Here is a 24,714-nt window from a genome sequence, read left to right on the forward strand (position 1 = left end):
CGACCTTTTTCCACATTGATATTTTGTCCCACCCCTACTATAGATCAGGTTGAAAATAATCTTTCCCAGGGAAAACTGTGACTCCTTCATAGAGTCCAAGCAATCCATCCCATTGACTTTTTCTGATAAAGAAATGAGGTCAGCAGTCTGGATCCCTAGCTGGTCCTCCGGAGCTTGCCGTCTGCAGGCCTCAGAGCCGCTGATGACAAGCAAAGGAAACAGACTGTTGGCACCTTTCCATTAATGCTAATAGAGTTGGGTGCCATTTACCGCCTCAGTGAGACATGCTGTCTGACACACCAGTGCTACAGTACACAATCTGCCTTACTTTAGAAAGAACATACACAAATATGTTTAATAAATACAAAGGATCAGATTAGGCAAGAAGCCGGCTATCTTTATATTTCACCTTCAATTTCTTACACCAGTGATGTCAAAATGACTCTTTAAATTTACTGTATGTTTCCTTCACTTTATTAACCACTGTAGAGCTGAAATGATTAGTCATAAATCGATTGACAGAAAATTATCAGGAATGGTTTCATAATTCATTGATCGTTTGTTTGGCGCTGCAATGATTAATTGATTAGTTGTCAACTTTTAAATAAATTGCCAAATGTTTTGATAAATGATTAGTCGGTTTTAGTCCTTTTTTAAGAGAAAAGTCCAAAATTCTTTGATTCCAGCTTCTTAAATGTGAATAAGTTATAGTTTCTTCTCTACTCTGTGATAATAAACTGAATATCTTTGAGTTGTGGAAAGAAAACAAGACATTTGAGGACGTTGTCTCTGACTTTCGGGGAAACACTGATCCACATGTTTTACCATTTTCTGACATTTTAAAGACCAACTAGACAACTAATCCAGAAAATGTTTAACAGATCAATCAACCATGAAAATAATCTTTAGTTGCAGCCCTGATTCGGTTGCCAAAATGCCAAAAAAAATCACTCTGTTCTGGTTACAAATGTGACTATATTCAGGTTACACAGTCCTCCATGCTAATGAACTACATTTAAAGATAACACTTCTGCCGTTTAAAAAAGAATTCCGTTCCAAATTCAATTAATCCATAAATCGAAAAAAATAAAGAATTAATGAATTGATGATGAAAATATAAATTGTAGCCCTTAACAAAAAAAAAAAAAAAAAAAAAAAAAAAACATGTGAGCAGGGTTTTCTGCAGCAAAATGCACAAGCATTTATTTCCATTATTAACTATCCTAAATCAGTCACTCTATAGCTACATTATCAAGAATTAGAAATCCCAATGTGGTAAATGACAAGAAAACAAGAATTGAATCTAACATGAAAATACTCTTACCAGTTCCAGTGCTTCTTTAAAAACCACCCAGCTCCTTCATTCCCTGTTGTCTGCTATTCTCATACACACAGCTGTGACTAAGCCAGCGTTCCACAATGCACATTTCAGGAGTATATATATAAACATCACATCCAAGAAAAGTTACACATAAGCTGCACCTACGGATAACAAACTGCTCTCCCGCCATCGCACATCTGAGGTCTGGGTTCCACTCCCTGTCTGTGCCTGTCACACTACAGCTGAAACATGAGCCGCCGCCATTCATCACACAATACTGTGTAATTACAGCGACCGTAACCTTGCTAAGAAGATACTGCTATCACCTGTTTTTCAAAAACTGTTGATCCAGGACTCACAGGCAAATCAATGAAAAGTGACTTTGGTTTTCTGACCAAAGACTGAATAAATATTAACAGTTCCCTGTGTCCTTGGATGACAAAAAAAGCTCTATTGTTTACCAGCAGTTGAGTCAACATGTGTTACGCTGCCAGGAGCCCCTCTGCTCTGTTCCCACCTGTATCACCAGGAGCTAAAGGCTTTCTGTGCAGCCAGGCCTCCCTCCCAGGTCGATAATATCAGGACTGTATTATTCAGCCACAGCCCATAGTAAGGGCGCTGCCAGGTCCTCTTGTGTCTCACAGCCACAGGTTGGACCACTGGGAGCAAGTAACATGAGCTGGGAATTCCTCTCTGTTTGGCATTCTGTAACACAATACCGAGACATTCTGTCCTCTCATCCTCTCTCCAAGGAAATCTCTCGTGGATAAAAGGCTGGGTGGGCATCATGCCAAAGAATGAGAACTTGTGTTTTGCTCTCTGCAACTCAGAGCTTTAAAACTGTGTACAGTATAAATTACAGTTGCACAAGGAGATGGCCCAGAACGTCAGGAGATGTATAAGAGTAAAGTTTCCGTGGCAAGGGCGCCGTCATTTCTTTTACAATTCACTTAATGCAGCGTTCACTATTAAGAACATTGGTTATGCAATTCATTGCTGTGATATGACATGTTACAAAGTGCCGCAGGAAAAGATATGGCACACTAGGGCAGCGCTCAGGGCTGAGCAGGCACCCGCACTGCCAAGATTATGACAGTTTTAAAGGCTCGCTCTCATTCCACTCTTCCACAAAATATTTACAGCCATCTACACGGGTAAAAAATTTCAGGCATTTGTCTGACGTTTTGTTCTGAGCTGTCCTGATTTGTCTGACAGCAAGGCAACGTGATTAACAGTGATCCTCTTCCATTCCAACTCCTTGGGAAAGAAGACAAATTCCAAATTCATTTGTTCAGGTTCATGGGGAATAAAAACAAGCCATCATCAGCATTAAAGCACAGGCCTTAATATGTCTAACCACCAAAGTCCTTCAATTACCTAACCTCATAGCTTATTTCCTGTCATACATTATTGTGTACTTACGGGATATTTTCATCATACAGCCGGAGTGGGTCATATATCTGTCTTAAGACTTAAGAGTGTCTCTCGACATGTCGGAGCATCTTCATTCCCACGCTGAGCCACATTCCTGCTCTCTCTCTCTGAACACAGCTTGTAGTATGAACTCCACAGCTCCTTCGTTCCCCTTTCTCTTTCCATCTACCCCCAACCTACCATGTGCCTGTCTTGATACTAAATCTCTCCTTCAACCCACCCCTTTCTGTGGCAGGCTCCCTAACATTCCCCCCCCCATCTCCCTCCCACTTCAGCTTCTTGTGCCCGACCCTCCAGCTCTGCCCACGACAACTCGCTTTTAAGCCCGACTCAGCACATTTTTTGGCAAAGATCTACGCTTCCTCTGAATTCTGGGTTCTCTTCTTTAATTTTAAGACGCTGTTTTTAAACGGGATGGATTTACCATTTCCTCATACGTCTCTTTGTTCCCAGTCGTTTCAGCCACGTCGCCAGCTTTTACAATCTTTCGCGATTTCATCCAAGAAGTGGATGTGTGTAAATGTTTCATTTAAACAAACAAAGGGGAAGTGTGTTTTTTCTGAAGAGTCCAGATGTTGTTCCAGCAGGTCAATGAAATGGAAAATCATGGCAGCAGAACTGGGGGGAAAACCATGACATAAACCGTCAGCAATCAGCAGCGGTGAATCATGCTGAGGCACTCGGCTTACAAGACTCTACACTAACATCATCGGGGTGATATAGTCGTCTGTTTCACCTCCGTCTCAGCCTCTCTGTCTGAGGCAAAATCAATGAATGAGAGGACTTGTGTGATCTGTGTCACCTGAGACAGCAACAGTGCTGCTGTGTCATTTGACACAAAACAAAGAATAACTGATATCCTTGTATATAGCTAATGAAAGAAACAATAAGTAATGAGTAACTGTAATTATATAAAATAATGTTCACATATTATATTTATTTGCACATCATTAACACATTTAAAAGACACTGACATATTTCTAGTTTCACCATCCCTCCAAGCTTACAATGTAAATTGTTAGAAGGTAAAATATAAGAAAATAGGAGAAAAATGTAATTAAAATAAGCATCTAAGCAAAACAATGTCAAAAATCTATGATGATGCATACGGAAAACCTATTTGTTTAAATGTGTGGATAAAATGAGGAGCACTTTAAATTACTGGGATTTGCCATTGGGCTATGATTACATAAGACGACATTTCCATTCCTAATTTCCTTACGCCTAATTACTATTCCATATGAAGCCTGTTTGTACTGCGCCCGCCGCTTCGTCACGTTTCTGCCATTTCCTCTTGTAAAACACAAGTCTTCGGAGCCACTGGGGCCAGGCCTGGGTAGCAAGCTGCAAGCACAGACAGAATGACGCAGGCAGTCCACTTTAGTCACCTTAACAAACCATTTAACAATAAATACACTCAGTAAGTATCTGACCTTTAAAAGCACTCTAAAACAAACTGCTTAAATGTATAAGTACTAACAGTGGAGGCCGTTAAAAAAGTGTCCATTCCTCCCCCACACTGCACTGCTGCAGAGACGACTGAATGAATCAGCCAGACAAGCCAGCCGAATATATCAGTCAAAAAACACACAGGCTGTCACTGAGCGCTGAGATTGTTGAGATTGTCTGTATCAAAAACACCTGGAGAAAGACAGAGCGAGCCAGCAGAACGGAGAGGAAAAAAAAGATTCCACTAGTGGGTTGGTTGGCTGGCAGAGAGGTGTCGTCACGCTGGGAGGCATAGAAGAGAGGCCTCTCTTCCCTTTTATGATGCTAATTGCATACAGACACCCACTCACAATGAGCAGTCAGTCTTACTGTAAAAGTAAGCTAAACAGACAGCCAGTGGAAACACGCTGTCTGCCCAAAAACCACAACATCTGATGTATCATGCCCAAAATAGCATGAAATTCCCCTCTGTCTCACAGTTTGTAAGTGTGCATAGGGGATCAAACAGGAAGCACAAATAATCGTGACTGAAAAGACGGACGTAGAGGTAGGGGCGGGGGAAAAAATTGGAACGAAGTATTGCAATATTTTCAATACTGTATCAATACACAGGTGCCAAGTATGGACCTTTTATTATACACTGTATGTGTTGCTCAGTTTATCTGCTTGACAATCCCATTTGCAGCAATACAATTGAAGTGATATGAACAAACAGAGAACTGTGTCTTTTTAGAAAAAAAACAGATGTTGGTAAAGATTCCTTTTGGGGACATCATTTGAAACTGGGAAAAATTAGAAGTTAGAAATAAGGTTATAAATTGCAATATATTACAGATAATATCGTATCATGGCATAAGTATCGTGATTATATTGTATCGGGAGGCGTCTGGTGATTCCCCCCCCCACCTTCCGAGAGGCAACATTATTGTTGATTAAGGAGCCACAGGAGATCCGTTCTCTATTTGTGAGAGTCTCAGGTCCTCTAAGGGGAATGCTGGCAATGCACAAGGTGGATTAATATTGCAGTGCCCCATGTAATTCACCCTAATGTCGTGGGAATAAAGCCTGCCTTTTTTTTTTAAGATTGGGTTTTAATGAACAAAGCTACATGTCCCTCAGGCTCCAACATCCTCGGCACAATATGCCACAGTCGTCAGCATAACAGGAGGTGCCACTCGCTAATATCACAACACGTCCTCAGTTCACAGCTTCCCCGTCATCCCCGGCAAGGTGTTGAGACACAGGACAATAGCCAAATCTAAGAATTCTCTGTCTGCAGAGGTGAGGAACAACAGAGTCCCTTTGTGGATGTGACTTTACTGTTGACGCAGTGATTGGCACATGAGCTGGCCGGCTCCGAAGCCCGAGTAATTACAGAGTGCTGGTGTTGAATCACCCAAGGACTTCCAGCCCCCTCATTTGATCCCGTGAGGCACACAGGGGACCTGTTATCCTGCAGTCGACATGGGATGCAGGTTTAAAATGATCAGCTCTAGGGCTGCGTTGCTAAGACACCAAAGTAAAATGTCCTCAATGACAAATGAGTTCGCAAATCCTGGGCCTGCTTTTGCCCTGTGGTCCACAGTGACCTGTGGAGAGATCCTTTCAGTGGACCACAGGTCTCCAGTGACAAGTGGATATATTCAAAGCAGACATCAATGCCTCCTGGAGGACAGGGGACTTGAGGACAAACACAGTGCCAGCCCCGGAGATGCCGGTGCCAAGAAGACATTAGCATTCTGAAGCTGCGAAGGTCAGGGTTTCACAGACATCCAAGATTCTTTAATTAAGAGCCTCTTCATACATCCCAGATCCGCCTTTTAAATATTGCACACAGAGCTGCAAAGATGAATTGATTAATTTTTAACAATAAAATAATCGGCAACTATTCTGATAACGGATTTATCGGTTTACGTCTTTTTTTTTATCAAAAGAAAGTAAAAATTCTCTGATTCCAGCTTCGTAAATGCAAATATTTTCTAATTTCTTCTCTCCTCTGTGACAGAAAACATGAATATTTTTGAGTTGTGGACAAAACAAGATATTTGAGGATGTCGTCTCGGGCTTTGGCAAAAACAGATCGACATTTCCAACATTTTATAGACCGAGCAACTGATTTATTTATCAAGAAAATGGTCGACAGATTAATGGACAATGCCCTCATGGCACATATCATCTTAATTTGCTTCTCATGTTAAAAGACAGATTGCAGGTGCCTGTCTGGTCTTAGTATTTTTTTTAATAATACTATTAATTATATTTTTTACACTCTCCGCCCTTCACTTCAAAGCAGATATACACACTGACAGCGATAACATATTGATTCTGAAAGTAAATAACACCACGATGTGAGCCAGAGAGCTGCTGTTGTTGGCCTTTGCCAAAGCATGCCGGGTCAAAAGTCATCTGGACTGTGTTTTTTTTTTTCTCTTGAGGGTCTGTATTGAATTTAAACAAGAGCAGCACAGCTGTGGTAACACTCTCCTTCACCTCTGAAGGACACCCAGAGAGAAGGTTCTTTCATCTTCAGGGGTAACAACCCATGAACTCTCTCTCTCTCTCTTTCTCTGCCTGTCTCTCTGTTCGTCTCTTTCTCTCTCAGGTCTGGAAATACCAGTCACTTGTTCCTTGTGATAATACAATGCACTGTCACAACAGTTAAATACCTACACTGTCATTCTCCCTTATCCCTGGACCTTGAGCAGTGTTTGGTAGTGGTAGTCTAATATTAAAAGCCAACGCGGATCCATTTCTTTCACACAGTCCTGCCTAAGAATACAACATTGTGATGGATCACTGCTTAAAAGAGGGTAAGAATGATGTGGGGACAGCATGGTCTTGTCAACACTTTGAAAACTATGGAAAATCACTTTAAAGGTCCCATGACATGGTGTTCATTAAATGCTTTTACATAGACCTTAGTGGTTCCCTACTACTGTTTCTGAAGTTTTTTTTATACAGACCTTATTGGTCCCCTAATATCATATCTGAAGTCTCTTTCCCCAAATTCAGCCTTGGTGCAGAATTACAGCCACTAGAGCCAGTCCCGCAATGAGCTTTCCTCAGTATGTGCCATTTCTGAGTCTGTAGCAATTGAGGAGAAGAGAGAGGGGGGGCCAAGGTGGAGGCTGGGGGTGTGGCCTTGACCAACTGCCACTTTGCTCGTTTGAAAGCCATGATGTCTCTCTCTCTCTCTCATGGGTGGGACAAATTCTGTGGGCGGTCAAAGCAGAGAAAGGGGAGGTAACCTTGCCCCTTATGACCTCATAAGGAGCAAGATTCCAGATTGGCCCATCTGAGCTTCATCTCAAAGGCAAAGCAGGATACCCAGGGCTCTGTTTACAGCTATCGCCATTTCTAGCCACTAGGGGACTATAGGCAGGCTGGGGGGACGCATATTAATGTTAAAAAATTTCATGACATTTGACCTTTAATTTGTTTCCAAAAGCTGACATTACATGTGTTCCAAGTCACTAAACCACAGCTTTGGAGATAAGTGTGAAAAGATTATCAGTGAGTCACACAAATAACGTTTCAGTGAAGGATTTTACATATGCTCCCAGACGCAATCTGCAAAAATGATAGCACGCTGAATCTGGTCGGGTGTCACAGCCAAGAAGACAAATACTGGGCTGTGATGTGTGGGCTGCGTGGCCTCTGAACAAGCCAATGCTTCAAAGTTCAAACTGTTAGCGCTGTGGTGTTTTCATCCAACTCGTTACAGCGTCTCACATTCACTCAGTTTGGAGAAAATTGTCTAACAACCACATGTCGATTCCCAAGAGTCTCTCAGCAAACAGCAAAAAACGAGGGAAGTGTTGAGTGTACTACGGCTTCGCAGACTGGTGTTTTCCTGCTTCCGCTTTGGTCACACAAACAGCACTCTTTGGCACATGACTTCCAGCAGAAGTGTTCTTTACTAGAAAATGGACCTCTGACCCCAAAACCTCTAGAGAAGGAGGGCATCGCTGCAATTCCCACATCCCCAAGTACCTCCACTTTACTGCCAGCAACTCTGAACAGAGCAGAAATCACTCAGAACCTTCTGTGAAATACATACTACAGTGACTTCCAAGGCACGACACACAAGCTAAACACTTCCAGACGCTGGACTGCAGCCATGTTCCCACGCACGTTTAAGTGTTTTGACAAGCATCTTGGAGGCCTTTATGAAGGATTTGCTTTCTTTGGTGATAAAAACATCAACTTTGGCTTTCGGAAATTTCCTTTTTCATTTCATCCAGGCATACCTCCCCGAACCCCTGGACTATTTCCTCAACCCAGTGTTGATGTTTGTAGAGTAATCATTGTGCTAGTTCTTCAGTCGGGGTTATTTGGTCTATCCACAGATTGATAAATAACACAGTGCTGGATGACTAATGCAGGCTGGTCAGGGCTAGCTATCTGTAATGATATTCAACAGTTCTTCTCTCAGAAGAACACTGATTTGAGCTGAATAGCCATTCTCATCTCAATATTGTTTTTGGCCCTCATTCCAAAATATATTTTTTTATTAAACTGAGCTCTTCAGAGTTAATAATAGCGTGACAAATCTTCCCAGGAAAAATACAAACAGAAAGACAGCCTGATAGATTATGAGAGGTATTGTATCTGTGGGCATTTATGCTGCCCCTTGTCCACATGTTAGACCTAAAAAAAGAGACTTCAGAAGGGGAAAGTTCAACTTTCTCCCAGCTTCATTTTTTTGTCCACTAAAACATTCCCTTGAAGCTCTCAACTTCCCTCTTTCTCCTCCCCCCTCCCCTCTGCTTTTCTGTCTCCGTCCCTTTCTTTCAACAAGACTCCTACAGTGTCCCATGTGGTCGTGCCGTTAACTGCTACCAACATTTACCACAACTTCCTGGAGGTGTGTGATTGTGTGTGTGTTTTGATTTGAAGTCCATACATGTCCTGCTTTATGTAAAGCACAGTAGGCTGCATGCCTAGCCTTGTTATGCTGTTTTCCCACTTGTAATATACGGTTGTGTGGCTGTAATTCTTCTTTCCCTTTGATAGCCTTTATAAACACTGTCATTTGGTTTTCCGAGACCACTGTATAACACAACTAAAGGGAAATGACTATGAATTACTAACAAACACTCAGGCAGCTGACCTAAAATCTTGACTCCGACATGGAAAAAAGCCTGACTGGAAAGTTATCAACGCATGTTCCGCAAGTCCTGGCACCCGCATAAATCAAACGTCCCATGAAGGAAGATCTTTTAAGCTAAGCAGATGCTATTAAGTTCAAAGATACTGTAAATTAATGTATGAGGTTTCATGTGTGACCACAGCTCTGTGAAGTACAGGAACCGGGTAAGAGAGGAGAAGGAAAACATTGGGAAGAAACTCTTCTGAAGTGGATTCCTGCAGAGCTGCATTAGGTCCATCTCCCGCTCATTTGGACTGGATCCCAGAGGGGACTACGTGGGGTTCCCTCCTTCTCTGGGAATGGCCTCAAAGAGTCAGAGGGTAGAGAGGGGGCCAATGTCAGAACAAGGGCCCCCACCGTGAGAAAGCCCTCTCGGGGACCTCCACAATAAAAGCATGGAGCCATCCCTGGGACGCTGGTCCTAATTAACGACATCAAAGTGAACGACCATAAGACTGCCTCAGGAGCCTCGTGGCACTCATGCAACAGACCCGTGAGTCTGATGATGATAACGTCAGCGAGTGTCGTTATGTATGATGAGGTGTCAAGAATGATAACCCATTAAAAGGAGCCGAGTGATTGCTTTATCAGAGCACGCACAGAGAGAGCACTAATAGAAAATGTAGGGACATTTGTCATGCGTGGCCATCAACGACAGGCTGTGTTCAGACGGTCTATAAAGTGAAGAGACAGCGGCTGAATGTCTGTGGTCTGCATGCATGCTGTCAGTTTTTCCCAGTTAATGACCTGTGATGTGCACTTCAACCACAGGAGGGCAGCCAAGTGCTGAACGCTGGCAGGGTTTGCATGCAGATGAGGGGGAAAATGCACTTTGAAGGATACACATGGTCCAATTTGAGGCGCAACAACCACTATGTCAAGAATGTAATGTGCTTTTAAGTGAAGCCTGAAGTAGCAGTTCTCTAATCTAAATAAATCTCTGTTGTCTTTTCATTTTCTTTTCTTTTTTCCAAAACTTGTTTTTGTAATTTGAATCCATGAAATGTAAATGTAAACTGAGAATACTTTAAATATCTCTACATATGCTTCCTTTATCCAAGACTAATTAGCTGCAGCTCTCTGACGACTGAGAAGTGATTATTTGGATCAAAAACATATTTAGTGTACTATTTGTTGCATGCATGGGTAAGAAGGCTTTTTTTCGTTGAATTAGCTATTTCTAATCTGTGGAATGTACAAGAGCTGAGAACATGAGAGGTTTTCCACCATGGCTCTGTTAATATGTGACTTTCTGTTCCTGTTACAGTGCAGCTGAGGCATTTCTCAAATCTCTTCGCAAATGATTAGCCAGCCCCTGCACATGTGCCAGCTGTCAGCTCCTCTGTGTAGAAACGCCACTGATTCTTACACAGCAGAAAGCTTTACAGGCAGGATGTGAGCTCAGCTCGCCACCTACAGGCAAAAGGGGCTAAGAGCTGTATGAATGTGACCTTTATTTACCAGAGGTTGGTTGGATTGAGTCAGTTACAGTTACGGCCGTTACGTAAACCCTGCTATCATTTATTCCTTCTTTATCATCAGGAGGCTGGGGAATTACACATCTACCATCTGGCTTCGGAAACAGTGGTGGCTGAATTTTGGGATGTAAGGAAGCACTCGGAGCTGTAGACAAATGGCTTAACCCCTGTGTTCTCTTCCCGAAAACCAACACTTTTATTGACGCTTTTTATCAATGTTTTAAACTTTTTCTTACGTTTTTGTCCCCTTTTTTAACACTTTTGACGCTTTATTTTCAATGTTTGTCACTTTTCTTGACGTTTTCAACACTAAGTAACACTAACTAATTAACTTTAGTATTACAGTTAATTTGGGAATTTATGGTCAATAAACCTCATTTATAGGAAAGTATTCCTAATGTTTGAGTTAGAAAAGCAGAAATTAGGAATTATTTAGACTAAAATTAAAGGAATTTATGTTGATGGATAATTACAGACTGGAGCGTGTAAGCTTTTACTCAATATTATTTCAAAACCACTTCAATTTGTTTTTCAAATGCTAAGACGCCCCAAAATGAATGAAAGTAGACATTTTTACTTGTCAAAGAGCATTGTGTGGAATCAATCATGTTATTTTGGGTAATTGGGTAGTTAAAAAGAACATTGGCATAGGAATACGGGTCAATTTGATCCAAAGACAACATGAGGGTTAATTATTTACATATAGAGATGTATCAGGAATAAAAATGTTGAGCTCAAATGTGTTTTTTTTGTCATTTGGATTTAACTAGATATCTTTTTTCTTTGCCTGCTCAGCAAATCAGGGCTGGAACATAACTCAAAATAACCAAAACACCTTCTGGCAATGTCAATATGTCATGTACGGTATCTGCAAACACAATATTTAACAGTCATTCTCAAACATTTCAGAGATAATTTAAGTAATTATCTCTGTAATTGCTACATGTTGCTACTTATATCAACGAATTTGTGAATCAAGATTTACAATGTTCCGTAAGGGATCAGGACCCAACTGTAATAGGCATGCATTTAACTATTCTGTTTTCCACACACACACAGACACACACACACACACACACACACAAGGAAATTAAACAAGGAGAACATGCAAACATCGGCATGTCCCCAATTATACTACATACTAAATCTTTGCATTATGTATTCATTGTCATACCTGTACTGCTACTACAAACTTTTCCATTGAGTACTAACAGGAAATGATACAGTACATGCAGCGTTGGGTGTCAAACCAAAACTTCAAGGCCAGTTGAACTTCAAACTGAGAGTCTTTTTGAAGCTTTATTTATGCCTTCTTTATGTTTTCCAAGCTGTCTCACCACCACCCACAATGATATTGTGTTTTTACAGCTGTGAGCAGCTTCTTCTGTACATTGCATTGAGGGAGAATAGTGTACAATGACATAATTCATATTAGGCACCTGTTCAACAGAATGGTTGTATGTTGTAAGCACAAAACAAGAGAAGAGACCATAGACTGAATTAGTTGAAATGCAATGACGGTAGTGCTAGAGGTAAACCACCAGCTAATCACATTGTGAAAACTGCCTCCCTGTCAGTATTATTTACTGCCCCCTGAAGGTAGCAAACAAAAATCTGCATAGCAATCACATCCACAACAGAGGGGTTTATAAAATAAAAGATTGAATGGGTTTGTGTGTACTAAGTAAACAATGCATAAAGCTACATCGTCACTTATCATCGAACCCCCATCTGAACGAAGGAGCAGTTGCATTTGTTTCACACACAGATGATCAAACGCACCACATGTTGAAGCAGACCCTTGATGAATAATTCAGTGCTTTGGAGAGAGGAGTCTTGAGTGGGAGAGGACAGAGGCTGACTAAATTCCTCACCTTGAAGTGCCTTTTTTACCGTTACAACTTCTCAAAAGACAGAACAACAAAAAAAAACTTTCAGAGCGGGACTCTAACAATTATCCATCTGCTGGTCAGAAGAATAACAGAACGAGGGTAGACCTTGTCCTCTTAACAAGCTGAAGTGTTATTCTAAGTATTCTGTGTTGACACACTATTATCCTGCTTGGAGAAGTTTTGCTTCTTAATAAGTACTTTGATAAAGTGCATTTCAACTTCGCAGAAGATTTCAGTCTGTCATTAAACTTATCTTAACCACGATATAAAGCAGATATTTACTGTAGAACTGAGCAAACAGCAATGTAAGATGACACTGTGCAGTATAACCACTAATACATTGCAGCAGTGGAACAATTGAGGCTGTCTGACAGCATGTGAACACTGAAAGACATGTGTATTTCAGCCATGACCGCCAAATAATAGGCATGCTTTGAAGACACAGACAGATTCATGATAAGAACACAGATGCCACACAATGATTTGTGTCATTTGACAGGAGACGCACAACGTCCTCAACCATAGCAGAATGCACTGGTTGCCTTTCCAGGGCAGAGACCGGCAGAGACCAGAGCCTGTCGGCTGCACCAGGGTCAAAAAGCCATAAAGAAGGGCCACGGAGGGGTCACACTGGACAGGGCTTCTTGTCTGAAACACAACAGCTCCGCAAAAAGGAAAAAGAACAACCAGTGTCAGCGAGGAAGCTTTTAGTCACGGTGAAGCTTCCAGCTGCTCAGAGGTTTCACAGAAGCCCAGATGAAGTTTACTTCTTACTTGAGTAGTCTGGTTTGGTAAGGGAAACATCTGAAAACCATCATCCGCATCATGCAATAAATATTTGAGTTCTTAACTCTATAAGGACATAATACTATGGAGATGGTGAAGAATTCATTCTGGCATTTGCTAAAATCACTGTTGTGAAATCATGTATGAAACACACCTCAGTACATCTCAATATATTCTGATATTCTATACATTCCATACTCACAACCTCAACCTACAGAAGAACAAGCAATGCCTCATTTGAGACCTAAATTATACAAATATATTATTTTTTAAAGGTCCCAATGGCATGAAATTTTTTTAACATTTATATTTTTCACCCCAGCCTGCCTGTGGTCCCCCAGTGGCTAAAAATGGCCATAGGTGTAAACCGAGCCCTGGGTATCCTGCTCTGCCTTTGAGAAAATGAAAGCTTGTCCGACATGGAATCTTGCTCCTTATGAGGTCATAAGGGGCAAGGTTACATTCCCTTTCTCTGCTTTGCCAGCCCAGAGAATTTGGCCCACCCATGAGAGAGAGACATCCTGGCTTTAAAAAGAGCAAAGTGGCAGTAGGTTAAGGCCACACCCCCAGCTTCCACCTTGCCCCCCTTAAAAGCTACAGACTCAGAAATGGCACATACTAAGGAATGCTCATTGTGGGACTGGCTCTAGCGGCTGTAATTCTGCACCAAGAATGAATTTTGGGAAAGAGACTTCAGATACAGTATTATGGGACCACTAAGGTCTATATAAAAGAGACTTCAGATACAGTATTTGGGGATCATTAGGGTCTCTATAAAAGCATCCAAAGAGGGACCTTTAAAAAGCTGCATGCACAAGCAGCATACACTTTAACTTTCTATCCATTTTGAAAAACTACAGTGATTTGATAAAAATGTGGGTAAACTAATAAAAAAATAGTTTTCTCAGTGACGGCATCAATTTCTCATTGATTCACAAACAATGGCCTGTGTTAGACTGTATAAAGGCTATGTATAAATGAAAGGTATATTGAACATATGCGGTATGTTAAATACATGAGAAGCAAGAGATGAGAATCTGGACTTCAGATGGGCCGAGCAGGGAAGAATGGAGGCAGACAGAGCAGAAAGCTGCAGAAACAGTAATCCTTCCAGAGTGATGGAGTATGGAAGAATACTCCAATATCCGAGGAATACTTTCTTGAAAGGAGACACATTCCTCCACAATGAAAACATGCCCTTTCCCTTGCAAAACAATACCAGTGTGCAGCACTTAAATGCTTGTTTCTTCCAGTCTTACACACACAGCTGTGCATTTAGATCCACTGGCTCTCCAAGCTGATGAGATATACTTCAGTCTGTCCTGGTACTTTGTCATAGTGGACTGATGGGAACCCACACACATAGCTCTGGTGGCTTTGAAAGGCCATCAAATCGGAAACATGACTAAGACCCCACTTACTTCCCTGGAATTTGGGGTGAAACAATACATGAGTAACTCAGCCCATCACCATGGCCCCCTCTCACTTTCAACCTGCTATGTCAACAGGGCTGGCCAGCTGGAATGCAGGAGCAACTGCAACACAAGGAGATCAATCCTGTGGTTCAGCACACTCTGCAGTCAGTGCCTAAAAATACTACCTCACTGTTATCCCTCGCATTTCAAACATGTATGCCTCACACAAAGTGAGACATGAGGTTTGAAATCAAATAAGATTTAAGGGCAGGGCTAAAAAGCTGCGCTCCTCAGAAAAACTGCCATCCTCCAAGTAAATTGCTCAATTAAGGCATAAAATGCAAGTCAGAATTTAAAAACTGAAACTGCCAAAATTAGGCAAGAAGATTGCTTCAGATTGCATAAGTATAGCACTAAGGACAACCAAGGAAATAGTTGGAAAACTATGTATATTATCTTCTTAGAAACAAACACCTTGTATTATCTAGTGTGTGTAAGGAGCATTAATAAAGGTTGTATTTACTTTATATGAAAGACATGGGATTAATTCACTGGACAGTTAACACTGTGGTATACAGCCTTTGTTTTCTGTTAGTTAATGTAGGTACATTTTACATTTTATTTTATTTTACATTTAACACATCTGGTACACTCTCGCTGAATGCAACAAACTTCTTCACATATGGATGTTTTGTTAACACTATGCTTGAAGTTTTGACAAGAGTGACATGACACTGTCATGAACACATGACACTCACATGACACTGCCATGGACACATGACACTCACATGACACTGTCATGGACAAATGACACTCATATGACACTGTCATGGTCACATGGCACTCACATGACACTGTCATAAACATGTGGCATTTACATGACACTGTCATGAACACGTTACACTTACATGACACTGTCGTGAACACGTGACACTTACATGGCACTGTTATGGATACATGACACTCACATGACACTGTCATGGACACATGACACTTACATGGCATTGTCATGGACACATGACACTTACATGACACTGCCATGAACATGTGACACTTACATGGCACTGTCATGGACACATGACACTTACATGACACTGTCATGAACACGTGACACTTACATGACACTGTCATGACATGATGCATGAACCCTAACAATAACCATAACTTGTCATGACAAAACTGAATGACACTTACTAAAAAAGCATTTATAACTGTTTATGACTTGTTTATAATGTTTTATGACATGTTCATGACAGTGTCATGTCACTAGTATGTAGAAAACCTCAAGTAAAGTGTAACCACTGTTTTTCAACGGATAATTTGTCTACATTTGCTGCAATTGGATTGTTGTGATTTTTAATCCACATATTTAGCTGGAACATTTTTAAATGAGTAACGAGGATGGTGCTTGTATACATTAAGTAGAATATTAACAATTAAGTTGATTTATTAATTTCAAACATTATTGTCACACGCAATTTTTCACAGCACAACAAGGTCTAAGTTGACATCGGCATTTAACACATCCTAAGCATAAGGAGCAGTGGGCTGCAGTAAAGTTCAGTGTCTCGCTCGAGGACACTGTCATCTGAACAGGAGGAGACATGAGGAAATGATATTGAGAAGAAACAGTTCCACAGTTGTTCTCTTTGGTCACTTTGAAAGCAGTTTGAAACCACACAGAAAAATGCCAAACTTAGATTTAGGGTCTGGCATCAAGTAATGAAAGTCGCCCATCTTGAGGGGCGGCACCAAGCGTGCATTTGAAAATCTCACTGCACGCAATTGGATAACCCTACGACCAATCACAACAACACATGGGGTGACGTATCCAGAGCCCCGTACGCTTAGCTACCAGCGGAGCTAACTGGTGGATTAAACTGTTGTCATCTGTTCAGCTTGCCTCTGGCCCGCCTATATCAGATACACTGATGTGATTGGTGCTGCTTGGCTACAAGGGCATAGTTAATGAGCAGCATTGCTCTATGCCAGTACTCTGGATTTCCAGAGTAATTAAAACTGTCAAATGAGTCAAAAGTAAATATATACCTTGTCTGCAGTGGAATCAAAGCACATTATATTTAAAAGTACTTGAAAAGTCCCACCTGACAATAAACATTAAAATAACTTGATCATAAACCCACTTCAAACATATACTTGTACATATTTTCTATCTTTGTCACAAATGACCTAAATTGTTGGTTTGCGGTCAAAGCAGACATCTGTAATCTAAAAAAAAAAACACATGCCAGGTTACATGACTGCACACGCCTGCAAACATAAGATCATGGCGATTTCCTCCCGAAAATAGGCCTGCGTACACACAGCTCTAGGACATCTTCACACATCCATCCAACAGTGAGCTGTGTATCTTTCACATCCGCAAGCATTACAAAAAATGCCTCATGCGCTGCCTCGGTCCTCTGCGGCTGCATTATCTGACTCACACTTCTCATTCCAGTGAATGATAGGAGAACTATGCTGTGGGTTGCCATCTGATGACTAAAGACGGTGAAGCTGCTTCTGTTATGATATCCAGCCTTTGCAGGAATAAAAGTACTTAAAATAATAATAATAATAATAATAATAATAATAATAATTAGTACATTAAATGTTCTCTCACTTTCAAAACAGATGTTAGAAAGTGCCTTAGAAGACAAATAATTATTCAAACAGAGCACCATATATCAAGAATAGAATTAAAATAGTGATGCAAGACAATAGAAACCAATTTAAAAACAGAAATGTGTATAAATATACTGTACACACAAATAGGTGCATATGGCATATACCCATACAAGCATGCTCTGTACACATGCTTCACCACACATACTGTTACACATGGACAAACTATTTACATAGACACATAATTATGGGAGATTTATTAAAAAGGCCATTCTAAAGGCATGCGTCTTTAAAAGCTGTTTAGAAGTCGATAGGGATGCAGCTTTGTCCTCTTCTCTCTATTGTTATGCTGCACCTGCCCCCTCCCTGGCCTGGGGACCTTAACTCTCCAGGTAAAAGCAAAGGCGAGAGGTTACAGGCCTTTTGGGGGGCAGACAACACTATTGCTCTCCTGGCTGCATAAAGCAGTCCACAACTGAGCCAACGGCTTGTAAAACTGTCAGCCAAGACATTGATTGATATCGCTCTTGTTTACAGTGTGGGCTTTCCTCTTGTTACTTAACTGACCCTATAGCTTATCACTTGTCACTGTTCTTTATAGTCAGTCACTGCTAATTATTCAGCACACCACTGCACTCTGGACTGCCTATTGGCTGAAGTTCAAGTTTAGCTTTGTCTGCAGAGGCAGACACAAACAAACACTTTGTTACCGCTGTATTTCTCTTTTAAAGATTACTTTGATTGAATACCACTTTTATCTGGAAAGAAGTGCACAAGGAAAAAGAAAGCCAGAGAAAGTAACTGACATTTGGCAAAGTTCACCAGCTGATCCCAAACAAACTCAATGCTGCCCTTGCTTACTTGCCACCAGGTTATCCCGTCTTCATTCATTCCCGTCACATTCATACGTATATGACATATCATATTCACTACATGTTTTGACTACCAACTTGCTGAACTGTTACTCCAAGCATTCCGAGAGATATGGAAAAGAAGGATTTGTTTCAACAGAATTCTTAACAGCTGGCTCTTCAGTCAAAGCTACAAAATAAAAGTCTGATTTCTGAGAGTCGGACAACAGTCTGAAATGGCACTTCTATCCAAACACCTCTCCTACCTCCAGCGATCTTCTTGAGGAGTTGCTGCCTGGCAATGATCCTGCCCAGCCTGTACCCAGAGCGTCTGTGGTGATGGTCCATTCTCAGGTAGAAATCCTGAGTCTCTGGAGTCATACTCCCAAGACACTCGCTGCCTGTAGACTCTGGGAGCTCCCGAAACATAACTGAAACACTGTATCCCAAAAAAGCCCCTGACTGCTGGCTGATACACACTCACTCACACACTCTCCCCTCAACAGAAAACTTCACATACAGGCGCAAAAAGCCTAAAGTGAGCTGAGAAGGACGGCAGAGCAGAGCCTAGGGGGAGGAGAGCCAACCCTTTAGTCTCATGTGACCACAGGGAGGCCAATGGCAAGGGAGCAGTTGGAGAACTGCCCACCTTGCTGAGCTGAATCCAATGTCTGTGTGAACGCTTGTCAGCTTCCCTCTGCTCTGGAGGGAAATATAAATACCATTGGAATGCCTATGAACTGAGTAAGGAGAGCACGAGTGGAAGAAAGAGTGCTGTGGGAGGGCTTACAAAAATAGTGTTTTTTAGACGCGCCCTGCACTAGAACAACTCTTCTGCTGTTGCTGGTCACACAGGTGCCAAGTTTACTGGGTGAGAGTAAGTCTGTGCCATTTTACAGAAAACTACAGAGTAGAGATAGAAAGGGAGAAGTTGTTTTCCTGGTTGGAGAATGCTAATTTCTGCTCCCCCACCCCCACCACCACCATAACCCCTAGCTCCAGCCACAGGAAGGCCTCTCAGCAGGTCTCCTAAAAGTGTCACCTCCTCCAGGAACAAAAAGAGATTTTAGCTTGAATAGTGACCTAGGCCCCATTTTCACCTGGTATTAAAATCCAAATCTGAGTGATTGGATCACAAGAGGACAGCTCTAAGTAAAGGTGGGACGCATTGAGAGACGATCACTCAGGGACTGTTTTGACCTGCTTTTAACATCTGTCCTGAGTGATCCAATCAAGTGGACAGCTCTAAGCATGTGGGGTTTCACCTGGCAGAAGAATGTGTCTTCAAATGCGCCCTGAGAGCCCAGCTGTGATAGGATCACTCTTCCACGCTCTATATGCAAATAAACACGTACAGCATTTCCGTTTGCATAGAAGCTGGTTGTGTGTGATTATTCTTCTTGGCATTTTAGGCCTTTATTTGATAGGATAGCTTAGACAATACTACTACTACTAATAATAATAATATTAATTAAAATGTATGGAGGGATGTCAGAGTGAGGGGAGGAAAGGCGCCCCAAGCAGTTGGGGGTTCGGTGCCCAGGAGGTGAACTGGCACCTCTCCAGCTACCAGTCCACCACCATACTTTTCTCCATAAGTGGACTTGAACCAGCAACCGGTTTCCAACCCAACTCCCTACGGACTGAGCTACTGCCACCCCTATGAAAGACATGAAAGAGGAGAGAGAGGTGGAATGACATGCAGATCGGAATTGAACCTGTGCATGGGGGCACACTCTACCCAGTGAGCTACCCAGTTATTACAGTAGTAGGTAACTAAAACTCGTGCTTTTCTGCTTTTCCACTCGGCCAGTTTAGAACATGGAACAATAATTTCCTAACACCTGAAGTAAAGTCCACATCCACACAAGCCGACCCACCCAGCACCACTCAGAGCCCCTGCCACTCTCCCTGTGACTGTCCTGGCCTCCCCGCTGCATACAGGCTTGCCTGTGTAGTATAAGCATGGCGCCATACATGTGAATGGAGCCCAAATGGGCAAGCGACCAAGTCAAACACAGCCTCTGTCTGTTTCGTTCCCTGACTGGCAAAATCCACCCAAGATTAAGCTCACAAAGACGACAATTCAGCAGCACACTTCAGAGCCCGCTGTTAGTTTTCATAAACCTCTTCTGAGTTTAATAGCCCTCTCCACACCCTCAAATGGAGCTATTTAAATATGTGATTGTTGCTTTTTTAAGGTACTAGGTGAAGGTGTTACACTGTTCGGATGATTTCATTGGGCGGTGACTCATTTTATTTTCACACACAAACACCTGTGTTCGTTCATACTGTAAAAGGATCGCTTCAGGTGTCAGATGTTAAAACATGAGTGGCAGCACGTTGGCCACAGCTCGATCTCTCTGAACCCATGATTGTGTTTTCTTCTTCCCTCTCTGTCTAGACAAAGAAATTCATTCAGTGTATCATACAGATCACATTACGGAATCAATCACCCGCTGCTATGTAACATCATAACAAATGAGATTAACTGTGTTTTTGTCTCTGTCTGCACTCAAATACTTCAGCGGGGATTGTGAAAGAACTCCGAGAACTCCAATATTCCCTTTGGTTGGTCACTGTGTTTAACTCTGTGCCGCATGCCGTGAAGAACTGGCAGTGGTGTGTCCTTAGTGGGAGTGTTGTGTGTCAGGCACAGGGACTCCAGCTCTTATCAAACTTGTCCCAACATGCCTCTGTCTAGGTTTCAGAGCTTAACTACTATACAACATGGCAACAAGAATCCAGACTCCCGTTACATACACTCAACCATATACTGAAGCTCTGTAACATGCCAGCCAGCTTGACAGTGTGGATATTATTGTTCATTACAATCAAGGCAGTTATTGTTACAGTGTGATGACAAACTAAGCCATGTTGAAATGCAACTGTAATGCAGCCATTTTAATGCACGCCCAGCTTTTATTCATTCTGTGCTCCAGTGCTCCAGTTTCAGACAGGTGGCATTACTAAAGGAAAATATACTGTATATTCTGAATCACGGACGCTTGGGGCCCACAAAGGATGAGTATGGAGGCAGCTGAGTGGGGTTTAGACACTGCTCTGATGTGGTCGGATTTAGCAGCACCAGCAGACATATGTAATCTGCACTGGGCAGTTTGGCTCTGGGTCTGGCTCTGGCGTGGCTACATTTCCTGTGGTTAAGACTTAAGAAAAGGCTCCAGTGTGACTTTAAATTTCCACCTCATGAGCCACCAAATGTCAGAATTCTGAGCTCAGGTCTGGATGTAAATCACACTTTAATGCCGCAGATCCGTTGAGCTGTTGTGCAGGTAACCTGAAGCATTTCAGAAGCCCCTTATAATGACCCTATCCAGTGGACAAGGTGGCAGGGGCTCCAAACCGGAGACTTTTAACACACTGCAACATAATGTGTTGGAATGGAATCAATCCATGCATCATTATTCAGAACTTAATCTTTAGAAGCAAGCAGCCCTCGAGCAGCTGCTGGGTTTCCCCCAAAACACAACTGTGTCAAACAATAACACTGCTAAAAAGAGGTGTTTAAAACAAGATGAAAACACTAAATCTGAGGGAAAAGGTACTCAAAATAAATGACATTATCTGTCCATGCAGCGAGATAATTTCACTTGACAAGCTTACCTGATTTAAGATTATAGTGTAATTTTGAACACTTAAAACAATAAATTCCATTTTAAAACAATAAAAATTAGCTAACACTTCTAAATCTAAGTTTTTTTTTTTATCTTGGTAAGAACCAAGTAATTTGCAATAAACAAATAACAGTATGTAGGTGTGGCCTCTAGCTCACCCAGTAAGAGCGTTCGCCCCATGCAGGCTGAGTCCTGCAGCGGCCCCGGTTTGAGTCCGACCTGCGGCCCTTAGCTGAGTGTCACCCCCCATCTCTCCCAATTTTCCTGTGTAGCTACTATCTAATGAATGGGAAAATGCCCCAAAAAATAATCGTAAAAAAATAGCATGTAAAACTAAAATGTACATGAAATAAATGACAAGGCCCGGTTTGCTTCTTGAAATAAAATTGGAGGTGAATAGACTTCACATAATACCCAATTTGAACATAGGGGCATTGTCATTGTGTCCAAATGCACGAATAAGATGCCTGTGTATCTTGTGTATCTTGTGTATGGCCCGAAACCGAGAACTGAGCCGATATCAGTGTGTCATATATTTTATTATGTTTTAACAGCAGTATACTACTATGTATGGATGTGATATGATTTTATTGTTGATTTTTTTGTATGATTCTTTGTTGTCCGGCTCAGGTTAAGTTCTTTGTGAAACATGAACAAACAATGAACGCCACAGAACTTTCTTTTATCATCCAGTTTGACAGTCAGTTATAACAGAAACAGAACATGAATAAACTACTTTAACGTAGATTTTCTTCAGGGCTTTATTACGTGGTATCGGATCGGTGCATAAACTCCAGTACTTCCTGATACCGATACCAGCGTTTTAGACAGTATACTGATACTGGAATCGGTATTGGAACATCTCTAATGGCTGATTATAACTCTGAAAAACTAACTTAACAATGCATTATAAACACAGTAACTATCCCCTTGCTTGTTAATGATCTGAACAATTTTTTTCATCATCTCCGATGTTCTTTCCTGACATTTCCGCCGCTTTACATAATCCTACCAAGCTAAAATGTACAGTACACGTTTGTTTTACCAAGAAGTCAGAAAGCAGCTTTTTGAAAAAGGGCAGGATTTTTCTTAGCATCATGCGTAAGCACAATTACTAATTAGTACTAATTGATGGTCAGAGACTGACATATAAAGGCTATGGCAATACAACACAGAAAGAAGAAAGACTATTTAACCAACAAGCTGATAATGCAGCGTGTACATAATGAGATAACTGTGACACCTGTGAGAAGAGTTAAGGACCTCATGGTATTGATGGTGAAACCCACAGATACATGTAACATATGTTATCAAAAGCCATAAATAATATGTTTGTACCTCCTACACACAATGAAGTATCAGCTTCTATGTTTTGTGCCAAAATCCCGAACCTCAAGTGTTCTGTTATTTTCCAAATTTGCTATTTTAATATTGCTGAGTTGCTTAAGTTTCAGCCCAAGAGGAAAAAGAAATTCCCAGACAGTGTTTCACAGTATGATGTATTTTCATCCATCTGTGTGAGTTGAGAAATCAACTCAACTTAAAGTCAAACCCACACACAGTGGAAGATTTCATGCATATCTTCCTGTAATTAAACAGCTTTGTGATATGTGTTCTTCCCTATAGAGTGTCACAGCTCACATATATCTGTATGTTGGCTCCTGCTTTCAGTTAGCCTGTGCCAGTTGACACCTATTAATCACACAGGAGTAGATGCACCCAGCCGTGTCTTTTTAAATATTTACCCACTGCATAGTGACCTTCGATAAAGCAGCGGGGTACAGATACATTATCACAGTCAAACAATAATGTTTCATGCAAAAAGGCTCCACACAGTTGATAGACTGACATACAACATTTAAGCCTATCAGGTTGGAGACAGTGCTTTAACGTGCCAAAATACAGTGTATGCATCCCTCTCTCTAAAAACTATACTTTTAAATATGTGGCTGTAAATAGACATCAAATAGGAAATTATCTTATCTATTTTGACTGATGCTGCAATTGCGATATAATTCACGGTATTGGATGGAATGATCATCATAGTTATTTTCATTGAGAAATTAAAAAATTGAAATGCTTATAGTGTGATTTTTTCCAAGGATCTGTACCAAAGAAAGATTTGTTTTATCTGAGGGATAGGATTTGTAGGCCGGGATGTCTCTGCAGCACCACATTACTTCATTTAGAGTGGTTTGACACATAATTTATCTTAAAATACCCCCTGCAATTTAGAATTTGCACCGGTCCATATTGCGATTTTGATGAGATTGCGATTAATTGTGCAGCCCTAAGGTAGACCACCATATGTGATTTGACACACATAGATTTCCAAGAGCTAGAAATCAGCTGCCAGGGGTCTGAAAACTCCTGACCTACAGTATATATTTTGTACAAATCCAAGGTTCCTCCCTTTGATTTCCCTTGAATCTGTTTTGGACATGATGAAGATGAAGGTTTCTCCTCTCTGCCCCAAACATCATTATCAGCCTAGGATACAACCTGTTGTGATATTCCTAATCAATATAAATAGTCACAGAAAGCAAAAAAAAGAAGTGGGGAACTTCCTTGCAGGGATCAAACAAAGTGCAGCAATGTCCATAACTTTCCATCCATCTGTCAAGTCAGTGCGTTCAATGTGTACTGTATATAAGCAGCCCAAGCCTCAAGCCTGCA

At 41.4% G+C, this 24,714-nt stretch overlaps 1 protein-coding gene across 8 annotated transcripts in view; it reads right to left on the minus strand.

Moving 5' to 3' along the window:
- stard13b (StAR-related lipid transfer (START) domain containing 13b) overlaps positions 1 to 24,714 on the minus strand; it is an 88,688-nt gene that overhangs the window by 15,117 nt on the left and 48,857 nt on the right. Inside the window, exon 1 of one of the 8 annotated variants that reach the window (XM_034866318.1) lies at positions 18,670 to 18,931. The exons of 4 other annotated variants lie outside the window; for them this stretch is intronic. In XM_034866318.1, the coding sequence (XP_034722209.1) occupies positions 18,670 to 18,832 (163 nt within the window). In that variant the 5' untranslated portion in view covers positions 18,833 to 18,931. Of the gene's footprint in view, positions 1 to 1,324; positions 1,708 to 2,743; positions 3,004 to 18,669; positions 18,932 to 24,714 lie in introns of those variants that run through there. 3 more of the 8 variants (XM_034866337.1, XM_034866329.1, XM_034866343.1) reach the window with 3 other exon arrangements.

Source organism: Etheostoma cragini, chromosome 3, assembly GCF_013103735.1.
Source record: "Etheostoma cragini isolate CJK2018 chromosome 3, CSU_Ecrag_1.0, whole genome shotgun sequence".
Lineage (NCBI taxonomy): Eukaryota > Metazoa > Chordata > Actinopteri > Perciformes > Percidae > Etheostoma > Etheostoma cragini.